Below are 23,780 nucleotides of genomic sequence, written 5' to 3' on the forward strand. Positions count from 1 at the left end.
TGATAAAAAGGAACACAATGCCAACACAGTATATTTTTAAAGGAATACAATTTGAATCCACATGTACAGAGGAATATAGTTAGCCTTTTCTTTCATTTTCTCTTAACTTTTTTTAAAGAAGAAATATTGCTTCTCATCCAATGAGAATCAAATTCTAATAAGGGAAGATATCAGGGTCAAATGCGTTAATGCATGAAATGGAGCTTAGTAAGCTTCAATGCCACTACCAGAGCAGCTGCCTTTCACTGTAACAACCCCCAGCACGTTCTCCCATTCTGCAGTGAGACCCACACTCAGCCGGCAACTCCCCGACGCACCCAGACCACCAAGGGCGTCTCAGATAGTGATTCTCCGGATTTGACATTCTTACCAAAAAATACATAATAGTTTGCGATAAGCTCTAGCTGTGCAGACCAAAGGTTAATGTGACAAATTCACGTTGATTTTTTGAAGAAGTATTAAATAGAGCCTACTCTAATGAGAACATGGGAACAAGAGTCAGACACCAAGTGGTATTGCTTAGAATGTCTGTCCGAGGAAGGGCGCCCAGAAGCCAGGCGGCAGCGGCGGCATCTAAGTGATGCTGGGCACAGGTCAGAGCTAACATCTGCGATCTGGCTCCCTCCATCCGCATATTGAAATATAATTCGCCAAAATGAATTGCTAGACATGTCCAAAGCCCCTGGGAAATGACAGATATTGATGAATGCTGTTGGGAAGATATATGGAAGGAAACGGCAAATAAATAGAACCATTTTTTCTCAGAGTCGGCTGCAGATAAGGAGAGCAGCTGTTAGACTACTTGTCAGCCCCCTGTTCTCTCGTCCTCCTCCTCCTCCCCCACCTGCCCCTCCACCCTTCTCTAAAACCTCCCCGAGGACTGCTACCTCGCTCTCTTCAAAACAAGAATCAGACAAGTAAGAGTCATCCCCACTGCTCCTGTCATACTCAGACCTCCAGGCCCTGGTAATCCAATCCTTTCCAAAATCCATTCCATTGTACTTGTTCACTGCCCCCTCTGGACCCTGGAAATACGCTCAATTTTTAAACTCATGAAAGGAAACTGTTAAATTCAAGACCATTACCATTCCACCTCAGTTACAAGGTTCAGATCCAAAATTCAAAGGCTGACTACCAACTCTCATGCAGTAGCTGTGTGACCTTGGTCAGGCCTCTTAACTTCCTAAGCCTCAGTTTCCTATAAACATTCTGAGGGATGGAGATGACGGACTGACCTCCTAGGGTGACTGAGAATAACAGAGAAGGTAAACAGAATGGCTATCCTACCACCTGGCAGACAGAAGGCCAGCAGTAAACGAGGACTTTTCATTCCCGGACTCTCCATTGCTCAACCACTCTTCCCGGCAAGGGCACTTCTTCTTTGTCATCATCTCCAGCATGCTGGCAGAAGTCATCCTCAGACTGGATCAAACCCTCTCCAGGACAGGGCACTTTGGGGATAACCGGCTCTCATCCCACTCAGCAAATGAACTCAGAAGCACCAAGTGAGAAACCAGCCAGACACAGGTCCAGTATCCTGGTTGCACCATTTATTACATAGGGAATCCTGGATAAATGACTTCTCCTTCTCTGGGCTTCCCTTTCCAAGCCTCTAGTGAGGATGGCAGGGGCAACACACGTCAAGTACCCCGCACTGTTCTGCTCACACACGGTTTGTGCTCAGTGGTGGTTCGGGTCCCCTCCAGGATGTTTTACCCATCTTGGCCAGAAACCCACAACCAGGGGTGCCCCCTGCCTTCCCTTCCCCCATCATACCCCCTGCTTCTGTGAAGCCATATATATATGCAGAGTGCAATTTATTTCTGCATACAACATGCTCTTCTACTTCGTAAACTCGGTGTCAACTGGAACCATAAATCATCTGTATTTGCTGTCCTACGTCACACCCTGCACACAGAACTAAAATTTTACAGAATCACATACTTATGTCTGTGCATATTAACTATCCATTCTGTCTCATTTATATTTCTCCCAGAGTTCATATTTTTCCATTGTTTAGTTCTACTCCGCCTGGAAGAGTATTTAATTTTGATTCAATTGTTTGTCTTGTAACAATAACAATCATGAAAAGCACTCAACAGCCTTAAACTTGATATGGAGAACACATCGTGTCACTTCTGGCTTTGATTTTTCTCTTCTGAAACCCATCTCCAAAAGAGTCCAACACGGCCACAGAATACTGTGTATTTTCAGAGTAAGCTGGTTAACCCTCAAGATACTAGAGGATAGTTTATATTTAGTATCTGACTTCCGGAAGAAATTATGAATCGTATTCCATAATACCCTTTCACACACTCAGTTGCTCTCACTGACACATCCAAATGTCACTGGCAGCCGGAGATGCTAAGCATTTCTGACAACTGCCCCACATCTAAACAGTTATGACAGAGGCCCAGGAAGAACTGGGGATCAGGAGCTTTACAGGAGAAACAGAAAGAACAAAGGCAGCCACAGCGCAGATAAAATGTGTTTCATGTCTAAGCAGAAATCTCCAGACAAGCCCAAATTTCCCAACCAGTTCTCTCTTTTTACAAGAAAGCATCCATATAAAATCCAATTCACATAACAATGTATTTCCATATATATGTATTCAAACAGCTTCTAGTTCCATGCTGGTTTTCATTCTAAGATTCTACTCCCAAAATGCTTTACAAAACATAACAGAATGTGGCACTGTTTGTAAGCAGAGCAAAAGCAAAACCAAGATTAGCATCATGATCTGATCATTTCAGCACGGCTTGGAAATTAATGACCAGTACAAGGCTGGAATTCAACCTTTCCATTCCTGGCCTACTATTTAGCACTGACTTCTTCTGAAAGAGCTTCATTAAGCAGCCATGCAGTCCCGGGCATTTGTTTTAATGTAAGAGCATCACTAGGGCTACTTAATGTTCCCTTTCAGAGAATTTAGCCATGCAAAGGGGGAATTAGTGTGTTGTGGTGCCCAGGTGGGGGACCAGCCATTTGGTGATTCCAATCACCCTCCAAATGGTCATCACTCAAGATTGAGAGCCTAATCATTTTTTGCTAATCATCCCATGAAATGCATTTAATCTCCCATTATTTGAATCCACAGAGAGCACTGTGACCGTTGAAAACACGGTAGTGAGGCTTATGCACCCAGAGCTTCACACATTGAAGTGTATATCAGACCTGCTCGGAGTCATCCACAATGATGGCCCTGTCTCCAAGGTGACTAGACAGCTAGAGGGGTGAACATTAAGAAAAGGACACTGCACTGTCTGGGTAGGGACTCCAACCACCTGCCTGCCATACCATGTATACACCTATGAGACAGTGTGTCTGGTCATGCCTAGGTCAGACCCGTCCAGCTTATTCATCAAGTTGTCCAACGGCACCATTACAAATGCAGGACATCTATGTACACTTGAATTTAAATATATTTTAATACCTATGTCCCAAGAATTACATTGGATAGAAGTATACTAAAAATATTTATCTGAAATTAAAATTTAATTGGATGCCATGCACTTTATATGCCAATACCATTTTCTCCCTATTTTTTATTTAAGAAATTTTTTAAATTACAGCTGACATGCAGTATTATATTAGTTTCAGGTGTACAACACAGTGAATAGACACATCTGGCTTATGAAGTGAGCACCCCAAGCCCAGTGCCCACCTGACACCTCACAGTCATCACAATGTCACTAACTCTGTCCCCTGTGCTGCGCTCCACACCCTCGTGACTGCTTTCATAACTGGCAATCTGCACATCTCAATCCCTTCCCCTTCTCACCCACCCTCCCAAAACCTCCTCTCGTCTGGCCACCAACAAAATGTTCTCTGTATTTATGAGTTGGCTTCTGTTTTGTTTAGATTCCATGTGTAAGTGAAGTCATACGGCATTTGTCTTCTTCTATCTGACTTATTTCACTTAGCATAACACCCTCTAGGTTACATGGCAACACTCTTCACTGGGCACTTAGTGTTTGCAATGCAGAGGGCTCTGTTTGAAGGATGTGAGGGAAAGGTCCTTATAAACTAGTAAAAGGGCTGATAGCTACATAAATGATGGCAAGTTAAAAGTGATCGATCCTGTATTAAGAGAACAATATAAGATGGTAGTGGGGTAGAAAGAGTGAAAGTATTTCTGTGAATCAATCAGCCAAAGTGATATGAAGGTGTTTGGAACAAAATGGGAACACAGAAAAGGATATTAGACACTTTTCCCTGCATTATACTCCGAATGTGGGGTCTCACTGCTCTGGGTTTGTGCATGTACATTTCCTTTAAATATGATTTACATATACCACCACAGCCAAAGCTAGTAAAATGGAGCAAAAACAAAACAACGAAGTTCTTTTAAACAGCGATTGTAGTAGCCAAAGCAAAGAAGAAACACAGTGGGATAGCCAGCTCTCATTACTTAAAACAACAAATTTGCCCTGGCCAGGTGACTCAGCTCATTGGAGCGTTGTTCTGTACCCCGACAGGCTGCTGGTTCTATCCCCTGTCTGGGCACAAACCTAGACTGCAAGTTTGAACTCTGGTCATGGCATGTATGAGAGGTAACCCATTGATTTTTTTTTTCTCACATTGATGTTTCTCTCTCTTTCTCAAAACAATAAATATATCCTCAGGTGAGGGTTAAAACTAAAAAAGAAATCATTCAAATTTATCACACAAAGCTAACCTCTTTTTCCTTGTTCTGAGCTCAGAGAAATTCATTTCAGAAATTTTAATAAAAAGGCAATGACATAATCGGTTACCTCCTTCTAGAGTAACCTAGATAAAAACACAGGCACATCCTACATTACAGAACACCAAACAAAAACCAAGGGCACGGAGCCATCCATGCCTGCACGCGCATAAGCATAGCGAATGACCACACACATCACTTAACATAAGCACATGCCTCTCCTCTGTGGGGGCTGGAAGCTGGGAGCCCGGCTACCTTGTGCAGAATCTGTCTTCAAGCCTAATTCCATGCAGCGTTTACCCTTTACAGTGATCATGACTCCACCAGCGTTCTTACTCAAAGAGAGCAGACTGAAACAGACATCTAAATGATACTGTTCTCTCTGTTCAAAAGTTTTACCCGCAGTGAGCAAGTCAGCAATGAGTTAAAAGCAAGGAGGGTACTTACCCTCACTTCTCCCTCCAGGCCCTGGTGCGATGCAGGCACCTGAGACGGGACTAGCGAAGAACAGAAAAATGGTCTGGCTAGGCAGACACAGGAAAATAAATTTAGCCCTGACAACCTACGTTGATGAAGTGCTCGAATGACAATGGAACATGACAAAGACAAATGCAGGCTACCACCACCAGAGTCATTAATATATCAGAAGCACTAATTGTTAAAAATCTTTACACTTCCCTGTTGGTGGCATTTGCATTTCTGTGCCCACTCTTTCTTTCCTGGGGAGTTGACAGAAACTCGGCTTCATTATCACTTTCCATCCAGGAAGTTAAAAACAGTCTACATTCCTGATCTTTGATTAGCCACTGAAAATAAGTTGTAAACAGATGGCCTGGTGTGCTCAGTTTCCAAGGATAGTGACAGGACATCGCTGACAGGCTCCTTGAAGGGAGGAGGAAGGCTCACTCACTTGCCAGTGGAACAAGAATGTAAAGGTCAATGAGAGAAAATGAAGGAAACCCAGTCTCTGCAAAGACTTCCCCCCTCTCTCGTCTTGGTAGCTAAAAATCTTCTACTCCCACTCGAAGGCACCTTGAGAGTATCTGGTCACACCCACTCATTTTACAGATGAGCAAACTGAGAACCAGACGGAAAGGTCTGGCTACTTAGCGGATGACCTGGACCCAGAATCTAGGCCTCAGCTCCCCACTTCATGCCCTTCCCACCACATCTCGAAACAGTAGGACAGGAGCTGTCAAGATGCTGTTTCCACTCAGCCAAGTCTCTGGCTTTCTATCTTTAAACCCCAGTCTCGTTCTGATCTGCTTCTCCCCCAGCTGCTACACCACACCGCACTTCCATGCTGTGTGGCCTGGAGGATTTACATAGGGATGAATTCACCAATTCCAGCACAAGAGCAGTTAGCAGCTCACATGCACCTCTGCAGCTGCAGTGCGACTGTATGTGAGAAAATGCCACCAGAAGAGCCAATTACTATGTCCAGCTGCGCACGTGGGCTCCCGAGCGGCATGAAATGACAGCACCCACCATCTGCCTTGCCTTCCACAGCTCTGTCTTCCTTTCCTCCACAATAACTAAAGGAGTATAGTGTGTGGAATTTCATAGGCAATCCTAATTTCTTATCATTTATATTTCATGCTCCTAACTGCACTATAACCATTGCAACTTTTGTGGCTTTCTCACATATGCTCAAGAGTCGCAGGAAGCTAAAAACACTTCATTTCTTATACATTGCACATATAAGGGACTGACAAGATAAGCTTAGAATGCTCATGCTTTTCAGAACCTAAAAATACACAGCGCATGAAAGATAGGAAAACCATGTCAATACAGCCATGACTAGGCCCCTGTACGTCCTATCAGAACAAAACACATTTTCAGGGAAGTGTTAAAAAAAACCTGGAGAGAAAACAAAAAGGAATACAATTATGCCCTTCGAAAAATTCAACCCCTTGATAAAATGCTAAAAAATTGTTTTGAAAATATATAAAATCAATTTTCTATTGTAAAGAGAATTTTAAGAATAAACAACTTGAATTTTTGATATATGGATTCAATAAATAGACTTGTCTCTCAGGAATAACTGAAGTCCATTATTTACAGAATCATGTTAGAATACAATAAATAAGGGGGTGAGACTGAAAGAGTGAGCAAGAGAGATGCATGGAGAGACTGAAGGAAGGAGGGAAGGGGGAGATGGAGAGAGAGATGGGAAGAGGGCGGGAGACAGAGACAGGTATCGGAAGAGAGTGGCAGAAACTGGGAAAGAGAGAAAGAAGAATGTCTAGTGCTTTGTGGATCCTAATATTCGTACCTCTTTGGTCTGTTTCTGTTAAGTTTCTTCATCAGCCTGATTGGTGTAAAGAAACACAGCCTGCTTATATAATTATACTTAGATACAAACAAGTTAAAGTAATGCCAGCAAAAACTTTAAGTGACCGTTAGACACTTTTATCCTTGGTATCTTTTGAAGAATTTCCATTACTGTATTTGATTTACCACATCCAACACAGCCAAAGGGCAAAAAGAACTTATTTTGCAGGTGATAATGGTTTAGCTGTATCTCCATATGCAACTGATATTTCTGCCCTAGCAATCTTGAAATTTTCTGTCAACCATGATTTAAGCCCAAGTTACCTTTTGCTCTGTAGAAGGTACTTCAGGAGTCTTAAGAGAAACTGGGCCTTCTATCAATAACATCTTCATTGACACTCAGGACTTCTTTTAAGTCCTTCAAACCTGATCTGCCAGAGTTGTGTAACGAATTTCTGGAGAGCTGCATTTGCTGATCTAGCATCCCTCCCAGCACTCTCTGGAGCTCACACCTACGCAGAAGCACACAACCCAGTCTCTCATCTGACTCTCACAATAAGGGACTCTCATTCAGTTCTTCCAGGCTTCATTTAGATTCTTCTCTTAATCCTCTCATCATACTAGACTAGACATCATCACTTCTTGGATAGGTTTTGTTGCTGCAAAATGCCTTCAGGAGAGATTTGAGCTTCAGATTGGACTCTGCAGCTTGGCTCTGAATAAGGTGACCCTAGCTAGCAGTTCCTAAGTAGCAGGGGACCAGGAACCTGGGACCCACCATGTGATTGCCCTGTTCCAGGGAGGAGTGACTCCTTGGTAGGCCACCTGCATGGGAGATAAGCTACAGCAGAAGGCTCCCTGACAGAGCTACTGGGGGGCAGCATCTGCCAAAGGGACTGGCTAACCACCAGTTGCCCCATTAAGAGGAAGTCCCAGGAGATCTTCCTACCCTGAGAAGGAAAAACTGCAAACACAAAAATACACCCAAAGTCATCTTCAAATCAGAACATCAAGGGAGCAAACAAAATATCCAGACACAGACTGACGTAGGAGTGGTGAAGACAGCAAATAGTTTTAAAGGCTATTTAAAATCACGCACTCAAACCAGGAAAGAAGGTGCTAATGGGTTTGCCTCTTGATCCCTCAGAAAATTGGGTAGTGACCTCCTCCAGTTTCATAAGCTACTGTTGATGAACAGTTTTACAACTTCTAAAACAGAACATTGAACCAACTTAAAAGAACCTCTGACCCCAGGTATATGGCTTCAGTATAGAGATTTTATAAGTACTGAGAAACAGTAAAACCAACAGAAGCAGCATGTTTTTAAGCCCATAAAACCTTTAGTGTCAATTATCTGTGGATCTGGGTTTGTTCCCACCCCCCAAGAGTCAAGAGTCAAGGACCAGGTAGAGAATATCACAAGACAGCACCATGGATAATAATTGCAAATATCTTTGCCTTTTAAGAGTTTCAAAATTTGCCAGATTTCAAAAGATTAACATTTCAGTCATCCTTCAAAGATCGGTTAAGTCAAATCTAGCTGTACCCATTGCTCAGTCCCCAACCCCACGCCCACCCAGGTCCCTGCTCCCAGTCTTTCTTTGAAGCTTCCATGGGCTTCAGCTCTACCTCTGCGAAATCCCACCGGAGGCACCGAAACTCTTCTGATGCCTGTACAGCTTAGCTCCACCTTCCCCACCACTGTACTGAATGCCCCTGAACCACGCCTCTGTGTTATAGTCTGTGGAACTACTGTTCCCAGGACACAAATTTCCCTGGCACCTTAATGCTTTCCTCAAATATGTAGACAGAGTTCATTTTCATGGTCTCAGACTTTCAATGGTCTGTCAATGCTCCCAAGAAAACCTTCCTATTCTCCAAGTCTATTCAACTTGCTTCTCTTCTCAATTCCCATATCACCCTCCCCACCCTCATTCAGGGGTTTTATTATGCATTGAGAAAAATGAAGTCACCAAACATATTTTTTAATTAAATTTATTGGGGTAACATTGGAAATCTATTAAATGCCTTTTTATTAAAAGCAAATTTATTAAAATTGGTGATCTAGAAAGGGGACATAAAAATAAAACATTTAAAAATTTTATGTATTTTTTCCATGTCCATGGGTCCTTTTTCACTTTTTCTCAATCTCTCCACACCCTAATTCCACCCCCACCCCCTACTAGCTGTGATCTGCTCTCCATCTATGACTCTGTCCCCATTTTCCTTGTTAGTTCGGTTTATTTGTACTGCCATCCATACTGTCACAAAGGATACAATTTTCTTCTTTTATAGTCCAGTGGTATTCAATTGTATAAATGTCCCACAGTTGTTTTATCCACTCATATACTAATAGACACTTGGGCTGCTTCCATATCTTGGTGTTTACAAATAATGCTTCAATGAACATAGTGTGCCTGTGTTCTTTCAAATCAATGTTTTGGGTTCCTTTGGATATAATCCCAGAAGTGGGAAGGTTGAGTCAAAGAGCAGATCCAATTTTAGTTTTTTCAGGTATCTCCATACTGCCTTCCACAGTGGCTGTACCAGTCTGCATTCCCATCAACAGTGCAAAAGGGTTCCCCTTGCTCCACATCTTCACCAGCACTTGTTTGTTGATTTATTGATGATAGCTATTCTGACAAGTATGAGATAGTATCTCATTGTGGTTTTTATTTGTATTTCTCTGATGATTAGTGATGTTGAGCATCTTTTCAAATGTCTATTGGCTATCTACATGTCCTTTTCAGAAAAGTGTCTATTCAGGTATTTGCTCATTTTCTAACTGAGTTGTTTGTTTTTTTGGTGTTCAGTTTTATAAGTACTTTATAACCCCTTATCAGATGTATCGGTGAACATGTTCTCACATTCATGAGTTGTCTTTTATTTTGTTGATGGTTTACTTTCTTGTACAAAAACTTTTTAGTTTGATATAGTCCCATTTTTTTTGTTTTCCTTCCCTGGGGAGATACATCTGATAAAAAAAATGCTATGAGCAATGTCCAAGATTTTGCTGTTTTCTTCTAGGATTTTTGTGGTTTGGGGTCTAACATTTAAGTCTTTGATCATTTTTTAAATTTATTCTTGTGTGTGATGTAAGAAGGTATCCTAGTTTCATTTTTCTGCATGTACCTAATTTTCCCAACACCATTTATTGAAAAAACCATCTTTAGCCCATTGTATGTACTTGCTTCCTCTGTTGAACATTAACTGACTACAAAGGTGTGGGTTTATTTCTGGGCTCTCTATTCTATGCCATTGATCTATGTGTCTGTTTTCATGCCAGTACCATGCTATTTTGATTACTATGGCCTTATACTATAATTTGATACTAAGTAGCATGATTCCTCCAACTTTGTTCTGCTTTCTCAGGACTGCTATTGCTATGTGGGGCCTTTTGTGGTCCCATATAAATTTTTTTAATATTTGTTCTAGTTCTGTGAAATATATCATTGGAATCTTGATAGGAATTGCATTGAATCTATAGATTGCTTTGGGTAGTATGGACATTTTAATGATGTTAATTCTTCCTATCCATGAACATGGTATGTACTTCCACTTATTTGTATCTTCTTCGATTTCCTTCCTCAGTGTCTTATAATTGTCTGTGTACAGATCATTTACATTCTGGTTAGGTTTATTTCTACCTATTTTATTCTTTTTGAAGCAATTGTGAATGGGATTGTTTCTTCATTTCCCTTTCTGTTAGTTTGTTATTGGCATATACAAATGCAACTGATTTCTGGATATTAACTTTGTATCTTGCTACTTTGCTGAATTCATTTATCAGTTCTAGTAGCTTCTTGGTAGAGTCTTTGGGGTTTTCTATGTACAGTCATGTCATCTGCAAATAAAGACAGTTTTACTTCTTTCCAATTTGAATGCCTTTTATTTCTTCCTTTCCAATTTGATTGCTGTGGCTGGGACTTCCGGTACTATGTTGAGTAAGAGAGGTGAAAGCAGACGTCCCTGTCTTATACCTGATTCTTAAGGGGGACGCTTGTAGTTTTTGCCTGTTCAGTAGGATGCTGGCAGTTGGTTTGTCATATATGGCCTTTATTATGTTGAGATATGTTCCCTCTAGTCCCACTTTGCTGAGAGTTTTGATCACACATGGATGCTGGATTTTATCAAAAGTTTTTCTATATCTATTGATATGATCATGTGATTTTTATCCTTTATTTTGTTTATGTGGTGAATCACATTTATTCACTTGCAAATCTTGTACCATCCTTGCATTCCTGGACTAAATCCCACTTGATCAGGAAGTATGATCTTTTTGATGCATTGCTGTATTCAGCTTGCTAACATTTACAGTTGATATACAATATTACACTAGTTTTAGGTGTACAACAGTGATTAGACATTTATACAACTTACAAAGTGATCAGCCTGGTAAGTCAGTCTATTACCTACATGACAATATTATTGACTAGATTCCCAATTAAAAGTAAAACTTATTTTGAGAGAAGTGTAGGGTCACATGCAGTTGTCAGAAATAATACAGGGAGACCCAGGTATCCTTTACCCAGTTTCCCTCAATGGTAACATCTCGCAAAGCTATAGTTCAATATCATGACCAGGATGATGACATTGATACCGTCGAGTTATAGAACAATTTCCATCACCACAGAACCACTCGTTTCCCATTTACAGTCACACTTACTTCCCTCCTACCACCCCCTCCTTAAATCCTGGCAACCACTAATCAGTTCTCCACTTCTATAATTTTTACTGTTCCAAAAACGTTATATACAAATGGAATTACATAGTAATTGTGTGTGACCTCCTGGGATAAGCTTTTTCTTTTTTCTCAGCATAATTCTCTGGAGATTCACCCAGGTTGTCACTTGCAACAATAGTTTGTCCCCTTTTACTCCTGAGCAATTTTCCATGGTATGGATGTACCTAAAAGTACCCGTTTTTGCATCCGTTTTCTCTACCTCCCTCCTGTTACAATGGAGGAAGTGTCCCTCTTCCTGTAAAAGACCAAGGCTTTGACATGTGCTCTGGATACCCTTCCAGGTTCCTCCAAAGAACTTCACTTTTTTGCTATCATCTCTGCCTTCTGGACTTTACAAACATGCCTGCATGTTCCTGACACTAAGATGCCCCCCTGTGGCCCCTCATGCCCTTCCAGCTCCTACCCTATTTCTCCAGTCTGTTTCACAGCATAACTTCTCAAAAGAGCTACCTACAGCTTTAAATATCAAGATACTGGCTACATCTAATCCCTTAATTATATTTGCTCTTAACCCACCCACTCTAGCTTCCACCCACACTTCACTGCTCTCCCTAATGTTACCAGTGACTATCCTGCTGAAGCCAATGGCAAGTTCTTATTCAAATATCACTCTCAGATGAAACCAATCCTTTTCTTCTCCAAATGCAATCCTCTCCATTTCTGTGATTCCACAGTCCTACCTAATGTATCTACTTACTATATGTTATAAACATGTCAAACTTAACACAGAGAAAACAGAGTTAATCACATCCCATTTCTTTATTAAAACCTATTAAGTAGGTTTTAATAAAAAAACCGTGAGACCTATTTGTCTCAATCTACCCAATTTAGTTAAGTGCCATGTTGCCCCTACCTCTTGTGCAGGTGGACACAGAGGGACCATTCTAGTGGCCCTGGCACTAACCTTGCACTTGGCTGTGACCATGTGATGGAATCTTGTCAAAAGAATGTGAATGGAGTCTTGACTTGTATGGCTCAGTTGGTTGGGCATTGTTTCACAATGTGAAAGGTTGCTGATTCAATTCCCAGTCAGGGCACATGCCTGGGTTGCAAGTTCAGTCCCCAGTTGGGGCAGGTACCAGAGGCAACCAATTGATGTTTCTTTCTCACATCAGTGTTTCACTCCCTCTCTTTCTTCCTCCCTTCCCTATCTAAAAAAATAAATAAAGTATATATTTTTAAAAGTATGTGAATGAAAATAAAGTGTGTCTCTTCCAGTCTGAGACTTTTCAGCAGAAATATTTCTCCTCTCTCTTTCCAATTCCACCATCTGGAATCAAAGTATCTTAAAGCCATAAAGAGTAAAACCAGAAGATGGAAGGAGTGTAGGTCCTTTACTTGCCATGGAGAAAGAGAGATGCTTGCTAACCCAACATTTACATAAGCAAGAAATAAATGACTATTGTGTTAAGATATTGATTTGGGGGGAAGAAAGTGTTGCTTGTTACAGCATGCAATGTAACAACATTTTTACCTCAGTATTATTTTGATAGTATCACGAAAGTAAAGAAATTTCCAGGGAACATGAGAAGTATTTAGGTGCAGTATTTACTAAACACCAAGGCCATATTTGCATGGCCACATTTTATGTAAATTTGCTTTAATCTGAATTCTTCCAACCTTTCCCACTAAGCTAAGGAGGCTTTTAGGATGAGAAACCTGTTCCACTCTGCACAGCATGCAAACACTATGGCCTCCAGGTTAATTTTAAAGAAAAGAATGTTTTCTGAGATAGTGTTTTTCCTTTCCCTCTTGAAGTGAAATCTACTCTGAAATGCCTTTGTTTGACATTTTCAGATGTTATTCCAAATTGATTTCTGTAGTCCAAGAAAGAATAATCTCTCAATTCCGCCCCCCCAAGAAAGAACACCATGATTCTAGATTATGCTGTCTACAAAGTTGATTTCATGCCACTGTGTGCAAATTACACACACATACAGATTCCTCTTTTGTTTTACATTCCAAACAGCCCAGACATGTCTTGAAAAATACACCTCTCTTCATGACGAAGAGAAGCTGACTGTTGGGGCTGCAACATGCATGCATCACCGCTGTGGAATGCAAGACCGGGATTCAGGGCACATTTGCATATCAAGAAGTCAGGACTGAAGATCCTGAGGTTCTGCCCTTCATTCTGCAGCCTCCTTGCTGTGAACTGTCAGGCGCAGTACCACATGCCCGTGCCCAGGCTGCAAGGGTCTGAATAATGACTAGAATAATGCTCCCTTCCTCAACAGGGGGCTCCAAATCTCAGTCAATGTTTACATGATGCCTCTGGGTGCCTATTTAGCAAGCTGCAGGCCATGAAGGCAGAAAGAACCATCAGTCAACAACAAAAAATATGCATAAGCAGTGATAGGCACAGTAAACTCTGGGTCTGTTGTTTAAATACTAGTCCTGCAAAAAAAGCACTGGTTGCTTTTTCTTTTAATCTGATACCCTTAAATGACTGACTCAAAACTTTAAAAGTAAGAAAATGTCAAAAGTTCAACAATGGGTGTATATGCATGGTGAAATTATGGGCTTTTCCCTTTATAGTGCTCTGCATTTTTGAAACTTTCCACATTAAACACATGTTACTTTTATCATTAAAAATAGAGAAATGTAATTATTTTTATTGTAAAGGATTGTTTTTAAAAGAAGAGCTAAAGGCTAACTATGATAAACAAAATGATTAGTCCCAATTTTTTTGCTCCCCTCTAGTTGCATTATATATCTACATCCTTGCCAAGCTGTCATGGTGAGTGGAGTGTGCCCCTTGACTCTGGACTTGACCATATGACTTTCTTTGGCCAATAGAAAATCAGCAGATAGGATGGCAGAAGAGGCTTAAACCATGCCTGTGCAGGTGGACGCGCACTCTGAGGCTCCTGTCTTTTAGCAGGAGAGCACAGTCTCCTAGGAAGCCACTGGGTCAAGGAAAACAGGCACATGGAGCAGATCTGAACCAAAGTGCAACCCGGGACCAATCCCAGGAGAACCCAGGCCAATCTCCCCAAAGCCAGCTGACCTGCAGCCATACAAGCAAGAAATACCTATCGTTGCCTACCACTGAGGTTTTGTGGTTATACAGTATTAATGTCACCAACTGATACACTACCAAATGCCACACACACAAAATCAGGCAAAAAATGTGTCACAGATTGAATTGCAGGAAAAAGACCATCGCATTCTTCACATGCCCATTTATAATGGGAAACCAGTCAACCATCATTTCAGTTTGAGAAACTCTTTAGCAGACAGGGATTGTTTCTCTGTTCCTTATGAAATAAATATACAGTTATTTCTATAAAGGAAGTTACTATGAGACCATTCAATAATGGACTTTCACATTAAAAAATATATTGAGCCTCTTTCAATGTGAAAAATATATTCTTTTACTACATGATTTTAAGTGTTTACTCTTTATTCTCCATTTTATGTGTGCACCATAATATGTTTAACCAATATTCTTTTGCTAGTTATTCAGATGATACGCAATTTTTAATATTATAAATGGTGCTGCTCTAAATATAACTAGAGTTAATTCACTGCACATATTCAAGGCTATTTTCCTTGTAATAAAATCTGAGAATTAGAATTGCTGGGTTAGCAAATGTATAAATTTTAAGGTTTTTCATATGTATTAACTGCCTAGTTTTAATTTACTTTTGTAATTAAGGGACCAGGAGACTTACAGATTGATCAGTCCCAGATTCCAACTGAGCAAAAACATTCCCACCCAGGAATCATTCCAACTAATCCTGCTGGAATTTACTGAAAACCTAACAGTGTTTACTGTGCCAGGAACAGTATAGGGTTACAAGCATGGACTTTGGAGCCACACGCCTGGGTCCAAATCTCGGCTCTGTGTTTATGAGCATGGTGACCTTGCGCAATTCACTTCACTGGTCTGAGCCTCAGTGTTTTCTATGACAAGGAGATGAGAGTGCCTAGAGACGTGGTACGGGTTAAGTCAGTCAGTACATGTAACTCTTTGAAAACAGTGCCTGCGACGACGTAGTAACTTCTTAATGTTCACTGCCATTCTTATCAGGGAGAAGCAGATAAAAAGACCACAGTTCTTCCTCTCACAGAGTTACGAGTTTAGGGAAGGATAACAGGGTGGCAAAATTTTCAAACTATAAACTCAGCCTTCACAGTCTTTATTCTAAAGGAAGTGGTAGAAAACTGCCTGAAAACAGATCCTTGGATTAAAACAAAGTACACCGCCAAAGAAAAGGTCCCTGGATTAAAACAAACTTACTGTATTTTTTGGACTATAAGATGCACCCCCCTCAAATTTGGGAGGAAAGGGGGGTGCATCTCATAGTCCGAATGTGCCTTACCTTGCTTGCTATTCGGGGGGCGGTGGCTGTGGAGTGGGATCACATGTTATTAAATATCTTACCACAGTTTTTGCTTCAAAATTTTTTTCTACTTTCCTCCTCTAAAACCTAGGTACATCTTACAGACCAGTGTGTCTTATAGTCCTAAAAATATGGTAAGCAATAGGAAGTTGGCTGGTCTTTAGTAATGAGATATGTCAGTGACAAATTTTTGACGGCAAAACAGTTTGACTTAATTTAAGTTAGCAACAGGGTTTGTTTCAAGGTAAGATCATATGTGATTATCAACCGTTGCCTGACACAAGTAGAAACCATGTTTCTCAAAGATCAGAGACAACACTTTCCTCCATCTGCTCTAACACCTGGCCCAAGCACAGTGCCCAATGCAAAGGAGAAACTCAATGGGTAAGGGCCCCACACTGACGTTCACACGCCCAAGTTCTCCATCAACTGTAAACTCCCCAAGCTCAATTAGTTATACACACAATACTGGCATCTGCCCATCAGTGGGCTCAATGCTTTGCACATATTATTTCATTAAATCCTCTGCTAAGCTATCTAGAGGACTAACTAAGAATATTTTCCTTACATCCCTATAAAACTTTCAAACAACTGTTTTTAAAAACAGGCTGACGTCAAAGAGATTTGAAAAACAGGTTGACGTCAAAGAGATTTCTTTAAGTTCTTCCAAATACTATTAAATATTTTTTGAAAATTATCTGACCAAAGACTTAATCATCTACAATAATTATATAGCAAGCTAACCTGTATAAGTACAGAATGGCTAGAGCTGCTGGGATTATGAAATGAAAATCAAGTCCGGATTTTTTTCCCCTTAAAGCTAAAGACCAATTTCATGCTTCAGCCCTATGCCTGCATCAAGAGCCCTTGCATTATTTTAGAGCATGAACTGCTTTAGCAAAAATTGGAAAGAACCATTTCCATCCCTCCTATTGGTCTAAAATAGTCTGAGCAAAGTAAGTAGATTTCCTAACTGAAATTAATAAGCATGGGGGTGAGCCTTCTTACTTTTAACATTTAATTTTCCCACCTATCAAATAAGGGTTAGAACAAATAATCTTCAGGATTTCCCACTTTAAAAAGCAAACAGTCTGCAGCTATAAAAGGACAACAGAGAAAAATGCCTAAATAACCATTAGAACATCAGCTAAACTCATGTGAACATTTGCTTTAAAGTTAGTGAAGTGCCAAAATTTTTGACAAATTTCTTCCCCTTGGCCTGAGGTCAGTTTTGCCCTCCATTCCGGCAGTGTGACACCCTGGGGACGATGTTCTAGACTCTCCTGATCATGTGGCAGAAGCATTTCTGTGCCCAGAGATTTCACCTCCAAAAAGTCAAAATCCATACTTTTACAATGAAATGGAATTGTTGGGAACTGCCCTGCCTGGTTTCAGGAGCTGTAAACCCCCCATGGCTAAGGCTGAGTCAGCGACCTTTGGACCATAACCCACTAAAGAGACAAAGCTTGTCTCCCTGGCAGAAGTGCTTCTGCTCCTTTTACTTCATCCATAACTGGCCCCCAATGCTTGGTTGGTTAGCCAATGATGGGTAAGATTCTTCAAGGGGGGAACAACCTAAGACAGGCACGATTGCATGAAGGGCCCAGGGAAGGATTTGAGGGGCTATTGAGAAAGGGGGTGATGGACCCTCACCCCTTGACTTTGACATAGCCTGAGTCCTCATTCTGTCTGCAAGAAGTCTCCTAATCTCTTGGCTGCCTTACTTCCCTGCCTGATTTAAGCCTGAAACAATGGCAGAGGGTGGTGCAGCCCTGTGCTGGAAAGGGCAGGCTCCCCGGGTGATCAGGCATAAGAAAGAATATATAAAATCCTGTGAAACCTGCTTTGTTAAGAATGCTCTCAATTAAATGATAAAGGTCCCAGAAGGAAATGAGTTTGTTTCCCAAAATTTTGTAGCCCTTTAGCTAACAGACCCTGACTCAGAATAGGCCCTCGTAGTTCTCTGTATGTTATCTATTGTTTGATCCTTACTGCCTAAGAATAATTAATGAGCTTTTACCTGTATTCCTATGCAAAATGAACCCAATAAAAACCCATTGAGGAAAAGGCTCTTGGTCCTTCTCCTTTGAAAGATTGGCCACCTTTCCACCCTAAGTAGATCATGTCTTGGTAGACTTATTCTCATCCACGGCAGATAGGGGACTCTGTGGGCAAGGCTCCCCACAGTGAATAAGAACTTATTTTCTAGACCATTTATGAACTGACAGGCAAGATTATGCTATATAGAGAAAACCTTATTTAGGAGTATAAAAAACAATAAAGTTACTTCAACACTATTTAAAGGTAAAAGCATTCAAAATGAATAACAAATCTAATCTTTAGTGATTTAAAGTTAAATTTAATAACATCAAGTTTACATGATGAATTATTTATTAAAAAACCCAGGATAGCTTAATTTGGCTATCTTTCAAGTCAGTATAAGTGATCTGTGGGTTTTCTGGATTTGAATTTTTTTTAATTAATTTTAAGATAATTAAAAAATGAAAGATTTGAACAGACATGTCAGAAAAGAAGATACATGACCCAATAAGCACATGAAAAGATGTTTGACAACATTTAGACATCAAGAAAATATAAATTTAAACCATAATGTGATATGACTATCCATTTTATCCAAAATGGGTAAAATTAAAAAAGACTGGAAATACAACAGGTAAGGCAAGGATGCAGAGGAATTAGATACTCACCTATTGTTGGCAGATACATAAAATGTCACAATTCTGGAAACAGTTTGGCAGTTCATTTTACAGTTCAATGTATACTACTGATACACGAGGTCAGTACAGAAAAAGTCCAGCCATTGTTAATATAATGAGAATGGTTTGTGTGACATTGATGTAACCTGGCAGCCAAGGGGAGTGAACTGGAACACACATACGTGAACAATGACGACCTCACTGTACTAGTCAGTGGGGGCAGTACATGCCATTAAGCAAGCATGTGTACTGTGCATCTGTCACATTTAAAATGACTGAGTGAGTTCAGAGCAATGAATCTGCATCACATTTTGCATTAAGCTTAACATTCCTCTGCAGAAACCATTCAGATGAGTCAGAAGGCTGCAGTTACAGGCAACTGGTGATTGGCAGCTTCCTAACAACAAACCCACTCATGTATCACATCTCGTGCAGAGTTTTTTGGCGAAACACCAAATCACCTAGGTGACTCAGCCCCGCGACAGCCCAGAATTTGTCATCTGTGACTTATGGATTTTCCCAAAATTAAAATCACCTTTGGAATGGAGGAGATTTCAGACCATCACTGAGATTCAGGAAAATATGACAGGGCAGCTGATGGTGACTGGCAGAACTGTGTGAGGTCCCAAGGCGCCACTTTGAAGGAGACTGAGGCATCAAAGTCCTATGTAGAATGTTTGTTTTATCTTGTATCCTCCTCAGTAAATGTCTCTGTTTTCCATATTACACGGCTGGATACCTTCTGGACAGACCTCATTTATGCAACAACATGAATGAATCTTAAAAACCTCATGTTGAACCAATGAAGCTAGGTACAAAAGAGCATGTACTGTGTGATTCCAACAACATAAAATTCTTAAGATAAATCTAATTTATAGTGAAAAAAAAAGCAGATCTATGGTTGCTTGGGGCCAAGGATTGGAAGGAGAGGGGAGAGAATGACCAGGAAGGAGCAAGGGAACATTTTACGTCTCAATTTTGGTGGTAGGTAGACTGGCATAAAAATTTGCCAAAGCCCATCCACACATACACTGAAAACAGGTGCATTTTATTGTACGTACATTATATTTCAGGGAAGTTTGTTAATAAAATCCTCAATTTAACTGCTCTCTGGATTGGACTAGTTTTACCAGATGATCTGCAAAGAAGCGGATCTTAAGTAGGCTGACTGCTGCAGGTGGAACTCCATGCTGTTCAGGGCCCTCCAGTGTGTGAAGGCATTCCCTCCTCACACACGTCACTCGTGACTCACCTGTCAGAGCACCGCCCAGGCTCCCCCGCCTCAGCTGTCGTCCATCCTCACTCAGCTGTCGTTTAAACTTCAGTGACTTTCCAGGGCCAGAAGCCAGGTCTGGGTTGCTGCATTTCCGACATGGCATGGGCGGAGGGGACAGTATGTGGTCAAGCTGCGGAGGGAAGGACAGGGCGTCACTTGCTAGGGAACTCTCAACACAGCCCAAACTAAAGACCAGCCAGTCACACTTTGCTCCTTCCTTTTGGTTCTCCAAATCCCTTCCCCAGCCTGGCTTTTAATCTGGCTGGTTGAGGGAACTCAGGGTTTCACTGTGGTGTCTTCCATCTGACAGTCTGGTTGCTGCAAGATCTCAATAGCTGGGTTTTGCAAGCTATGGATTGTGATGCATTAGTGCAGTGATTTGCACCCTTTTTCATCTTGTGGCACACATAAACTAATTACTAAATATACGACCGGCATGGCTCAGTGGGTTGAGTGTTGTCCCACAAACTAATAAGTTGCTGGTTCCATTCCTGGCCAGGGCACATGCCTGGGTTAAGGGCCAGGTCCCTGTTTGAGAGTGTGCAACAGGCAACTAATGGATGTTTCTCTCCCTCTCTTCCTTCCTCCCTTCCCCACACTCTAAAAATAAATAAACAAAATCTTTTAAAACAAACCTGTGGCACATCAAGAAATATGTTATATTTTTTGCCAATCTGACAAAAAGTAGATATAATTTTGATTCCTCCCCAGTGGATGTATTGGCTATGGTCATGTTTTATTTGACAATCTAGGGCTGGGCAGGGAAAAGTCAGTGCCCCCAACTGAAGAGCCAGGTTTTGAATGGTTTAAAAATTCTTACAGCATACCAGTGCATACAGCACACCGGCTGAACACTGCGGCGTTAGTGGGTCATAAAATCAATTTTAGTAGATTGTGATCAGTATTTTTAACACAACAGAATAGAAATTATCAAAATCCAGCGAAGGAAAGGAAAGTTTTGTTTCATTGTTTTGATTAAGTTCTCCATGTACATGTGTATCCTGAGTCACTATGTAAAATCAGGGTCCGGCATAAACAACACCCCTTTTTTATTACAAAATCTTTTATTACAAAATCACAAACATGTAATACTGTAACATAACACTATCACACTCAAGCACACCATACAACATCTTAGGTGAAATGTTCGAATTAAAACTATAAATTACTGCTCTGGCTGGTGCAGCTCAGTGGATTGAGCGCAGGCCTGCGAACCACACGATCACAGTTCCATTCCCAGTCAGGACACATGCCTGGGTTGCAGGCCAGTTCCCAGCAGGGGACACACGAGAGGCAACCATACATTGATATTTCTCTCCCTCTTTCCTTCCCTTCCCCTCTAAAAGTAAATAAATAAAATCTTTTTAAAAAACTATAAATTACCACACCCATATTATTACCCAACCAGCCACGTTCCAGCAGGCATGACTCCTGCCAAACCCTGTGAATGTCTTTCTGTGGGCCTTGATTCTCCCCCAAATAAAGAATATTGCTTCACAGAAAATCAACAGATCACTTCTTTAGTTGCTCACAAGATTCATAGGCTTTTGGTGCTCACAGACAGACATAGGGGAGGGAAAGAATTTTCTAAGTGCTGTAGCCCATAGTGGAAATCAATACATCCCTATATCACTTTATCGCCTTTAAAAGAAAACCTGTCACAAGAATCAGAGAAACTAAAGTCACTTCAAGAAACGACTTTCTACAAAAGAATCCCCTGTGTCACACTTACATCAAGATCTGTCCTGCTTTTATTTTTAAAAAAAACTTTCATACTTGAATAAGACTATACCTTCTAAAATGTTCACCTTCAAGTAAGTATACATGCATGTGTATATGTGTATGTATGTGCCTAGGTGGTTATTAAGGATAGAAATATTTGTGCATGTGCATATATGTGTGTATACACACATGTGCACATACACGTGTGTGTGCATATACATATGCATGCATGTACATGTACGCATGTGTGTGTCCAGTTATTAAGAAATAAAAAGAAATACAATATTCATAGGAAGTTGAATGGACACAGAAAAGGGTCACTTTGTAGAAATTTAAAAACAGAAGAGTGTTGGGTAGCAGTGCTCAAGGCCAGGCATTTTTAGGGGTGTCTGACTGTATGTTTTGTTCTGTTTTCATGATAGAGAGATGGTCATCTGGTTATACCTGTTTGGGGTTTTTTAGATCAATACTATCCTGAGTATACTTATCGGAGGAAGAAATTCAGGAATAACGTCATCCACTTGTCTGTCTGTGCACCACAGCACATTCAAACCCATGGCACAAAAGAAACTTGACCCTGAGTAACTCCTCCCAAGCCAGCTGAGATGGAACAGACCTGGTTGGATCAGCTATGACACGATGTCAACTCTCCCTCAAGCTCAATTGGAACAGCTGGATTCCAAGCCCTCATCAGTAAGTACAACCTCAAATTCACTGCCAGTCGGTGCTTTGCTGAGAGTCCTTCAGAGAACTAGCCGTGTGGCTACGGCAGGATCAGGCCAGATCAGTAGGGCACAGAGATTCCAGGCTGTACTTGTGGAAGGTATTTGTTGAGGCTGCTGTTCATTACATGAGAGTCCCAGTGAACAGCATCCAAGGGGAATTTCTCTCCGGTTTTAAACATCTTGACACAAGGGAACCCTGGACAGTGTGACATATCAGCCCCTAGAAAGAGTAGAGCCCAGTCAGCAGTCCATCCAAATGTGGTTGGGTCATTACACAATGGGGGTCCTTTTTGGCTTCTTCCTGGCTCCATTTCATGACCTTGCCCCCATTTTTCTTTCTTTCTTTTTTTTACACTTTGCTTTTTTTTAATTTTAAAAATTTCAGAAGAAAATTTGTAACAACAGAAAGGTTGTAAGAGTAGTATAATGAACAGCCATGTTCCCTCCACCAAAGGTGAATTGCTAACCTGTGCCATGCTAATTTGGCTCTCTCTCATTCTCTTTTCCTGCCCTGGTCCCAAACACACAGCCAGATGCAGACATTATGGGTCTTCACCCCTAAATACCGCAGCATGCCTCTTCTCAGAACAAGGATGTCCTCTTGAACTACCCCATCCTACATCCTAGGTACCTTTCTTTGTAAGGTGCCTCAAATCTTCTATCAAGGTGAAGAACAAAAACTAGGGAAAATATAAAACTGTATCATGCACATTTAGTATTAAAATTTTGCTCCTTTACATTAAAAAGTAAACTTGCAGCCACAAGATGGCACTGTGCTATAGACAAAATGCTCCCTGTCTGCTAGAGTCTCTGAAAGCACCAGGAACCTCTCAGAGCAGCCGGGCGTATCAGGGTCCGTCCATTCCACTCAGTTATTTTCTTAATTACTAGTAGCAGCTGCACAAGATGCAAATATTTATTGTCTAAGGTTCCTATACTTCTGCTACTTATTTTTCACCTGAAGTTAAAATTTTCAGCTTGCAGAACTACAATTAATTACTCTAGGGAAGATTGTTATATCACGAATTAACAGAGGTGGAAAAACCATCAGAGGAAAAAAAAAGATAATTCCTAACTAGAAATTGTGAGCCCTCCTTACATATTTCTAACAAAACCATAAAACTATAAAACAAAGGAAGTCAAGAACAAAGTGTGTAACAGTAAAACAGAAAATTCCTTTTCTCACACATGTAGAGCCACAAACTATTAATAAGCCAGAGTTTTTCATCAGAATCACAATTCCAAGAGGGGAGTACTATTTTAAATCTGGAGAAACCGAGGCAGTGAAG

At 40.8% G+C, this 23,780-nt stretch overlaps 1 protein-coding gene across 3 annotated transcripts in view; it reads right to left on the bottom strand.

The window, feature by feature from the left end:
- MAST4 (microtubule associated serine/threonine kinase family member 4) overlaps positions 1-23,780 on the bottom strand; it is a 539,757-nt gene that overhangs the window by 369,249 nt on the left and 146,728 nt on the right. For all 3 annotated transcript variants that reach the window (XM_037062829.1, XM_037062830.1, XM_037062828.1), the window contains exon 2: positions 20,021-20,174. In XM_037062829.1, the coding sequence (XP_036918724.1) occupies positions 20,021-20,174 (154 nt within the window). The remainder of the gene's footprint in view (positions 1-20,020; positions 20,175-23,780) is intronic.

This window comes from Sturnira hondurensis, unplaced genomic scaffold (assembly GCF_014824575.4).
Source record: "Sturnira hondurensis isolate 20B ecotype Veracruz unplaced genomic scaffold, ASM1482457v3 Scaffold0014384, whole genome shotgun sequence".
In the NCBI taxonomy this organism is placed as follows: Eukaryota; Metazoa; Chordata; class Mammalia; order Chiroptera; family Phyllostomidae; genus Sturnira; species Sturnira hondurensis.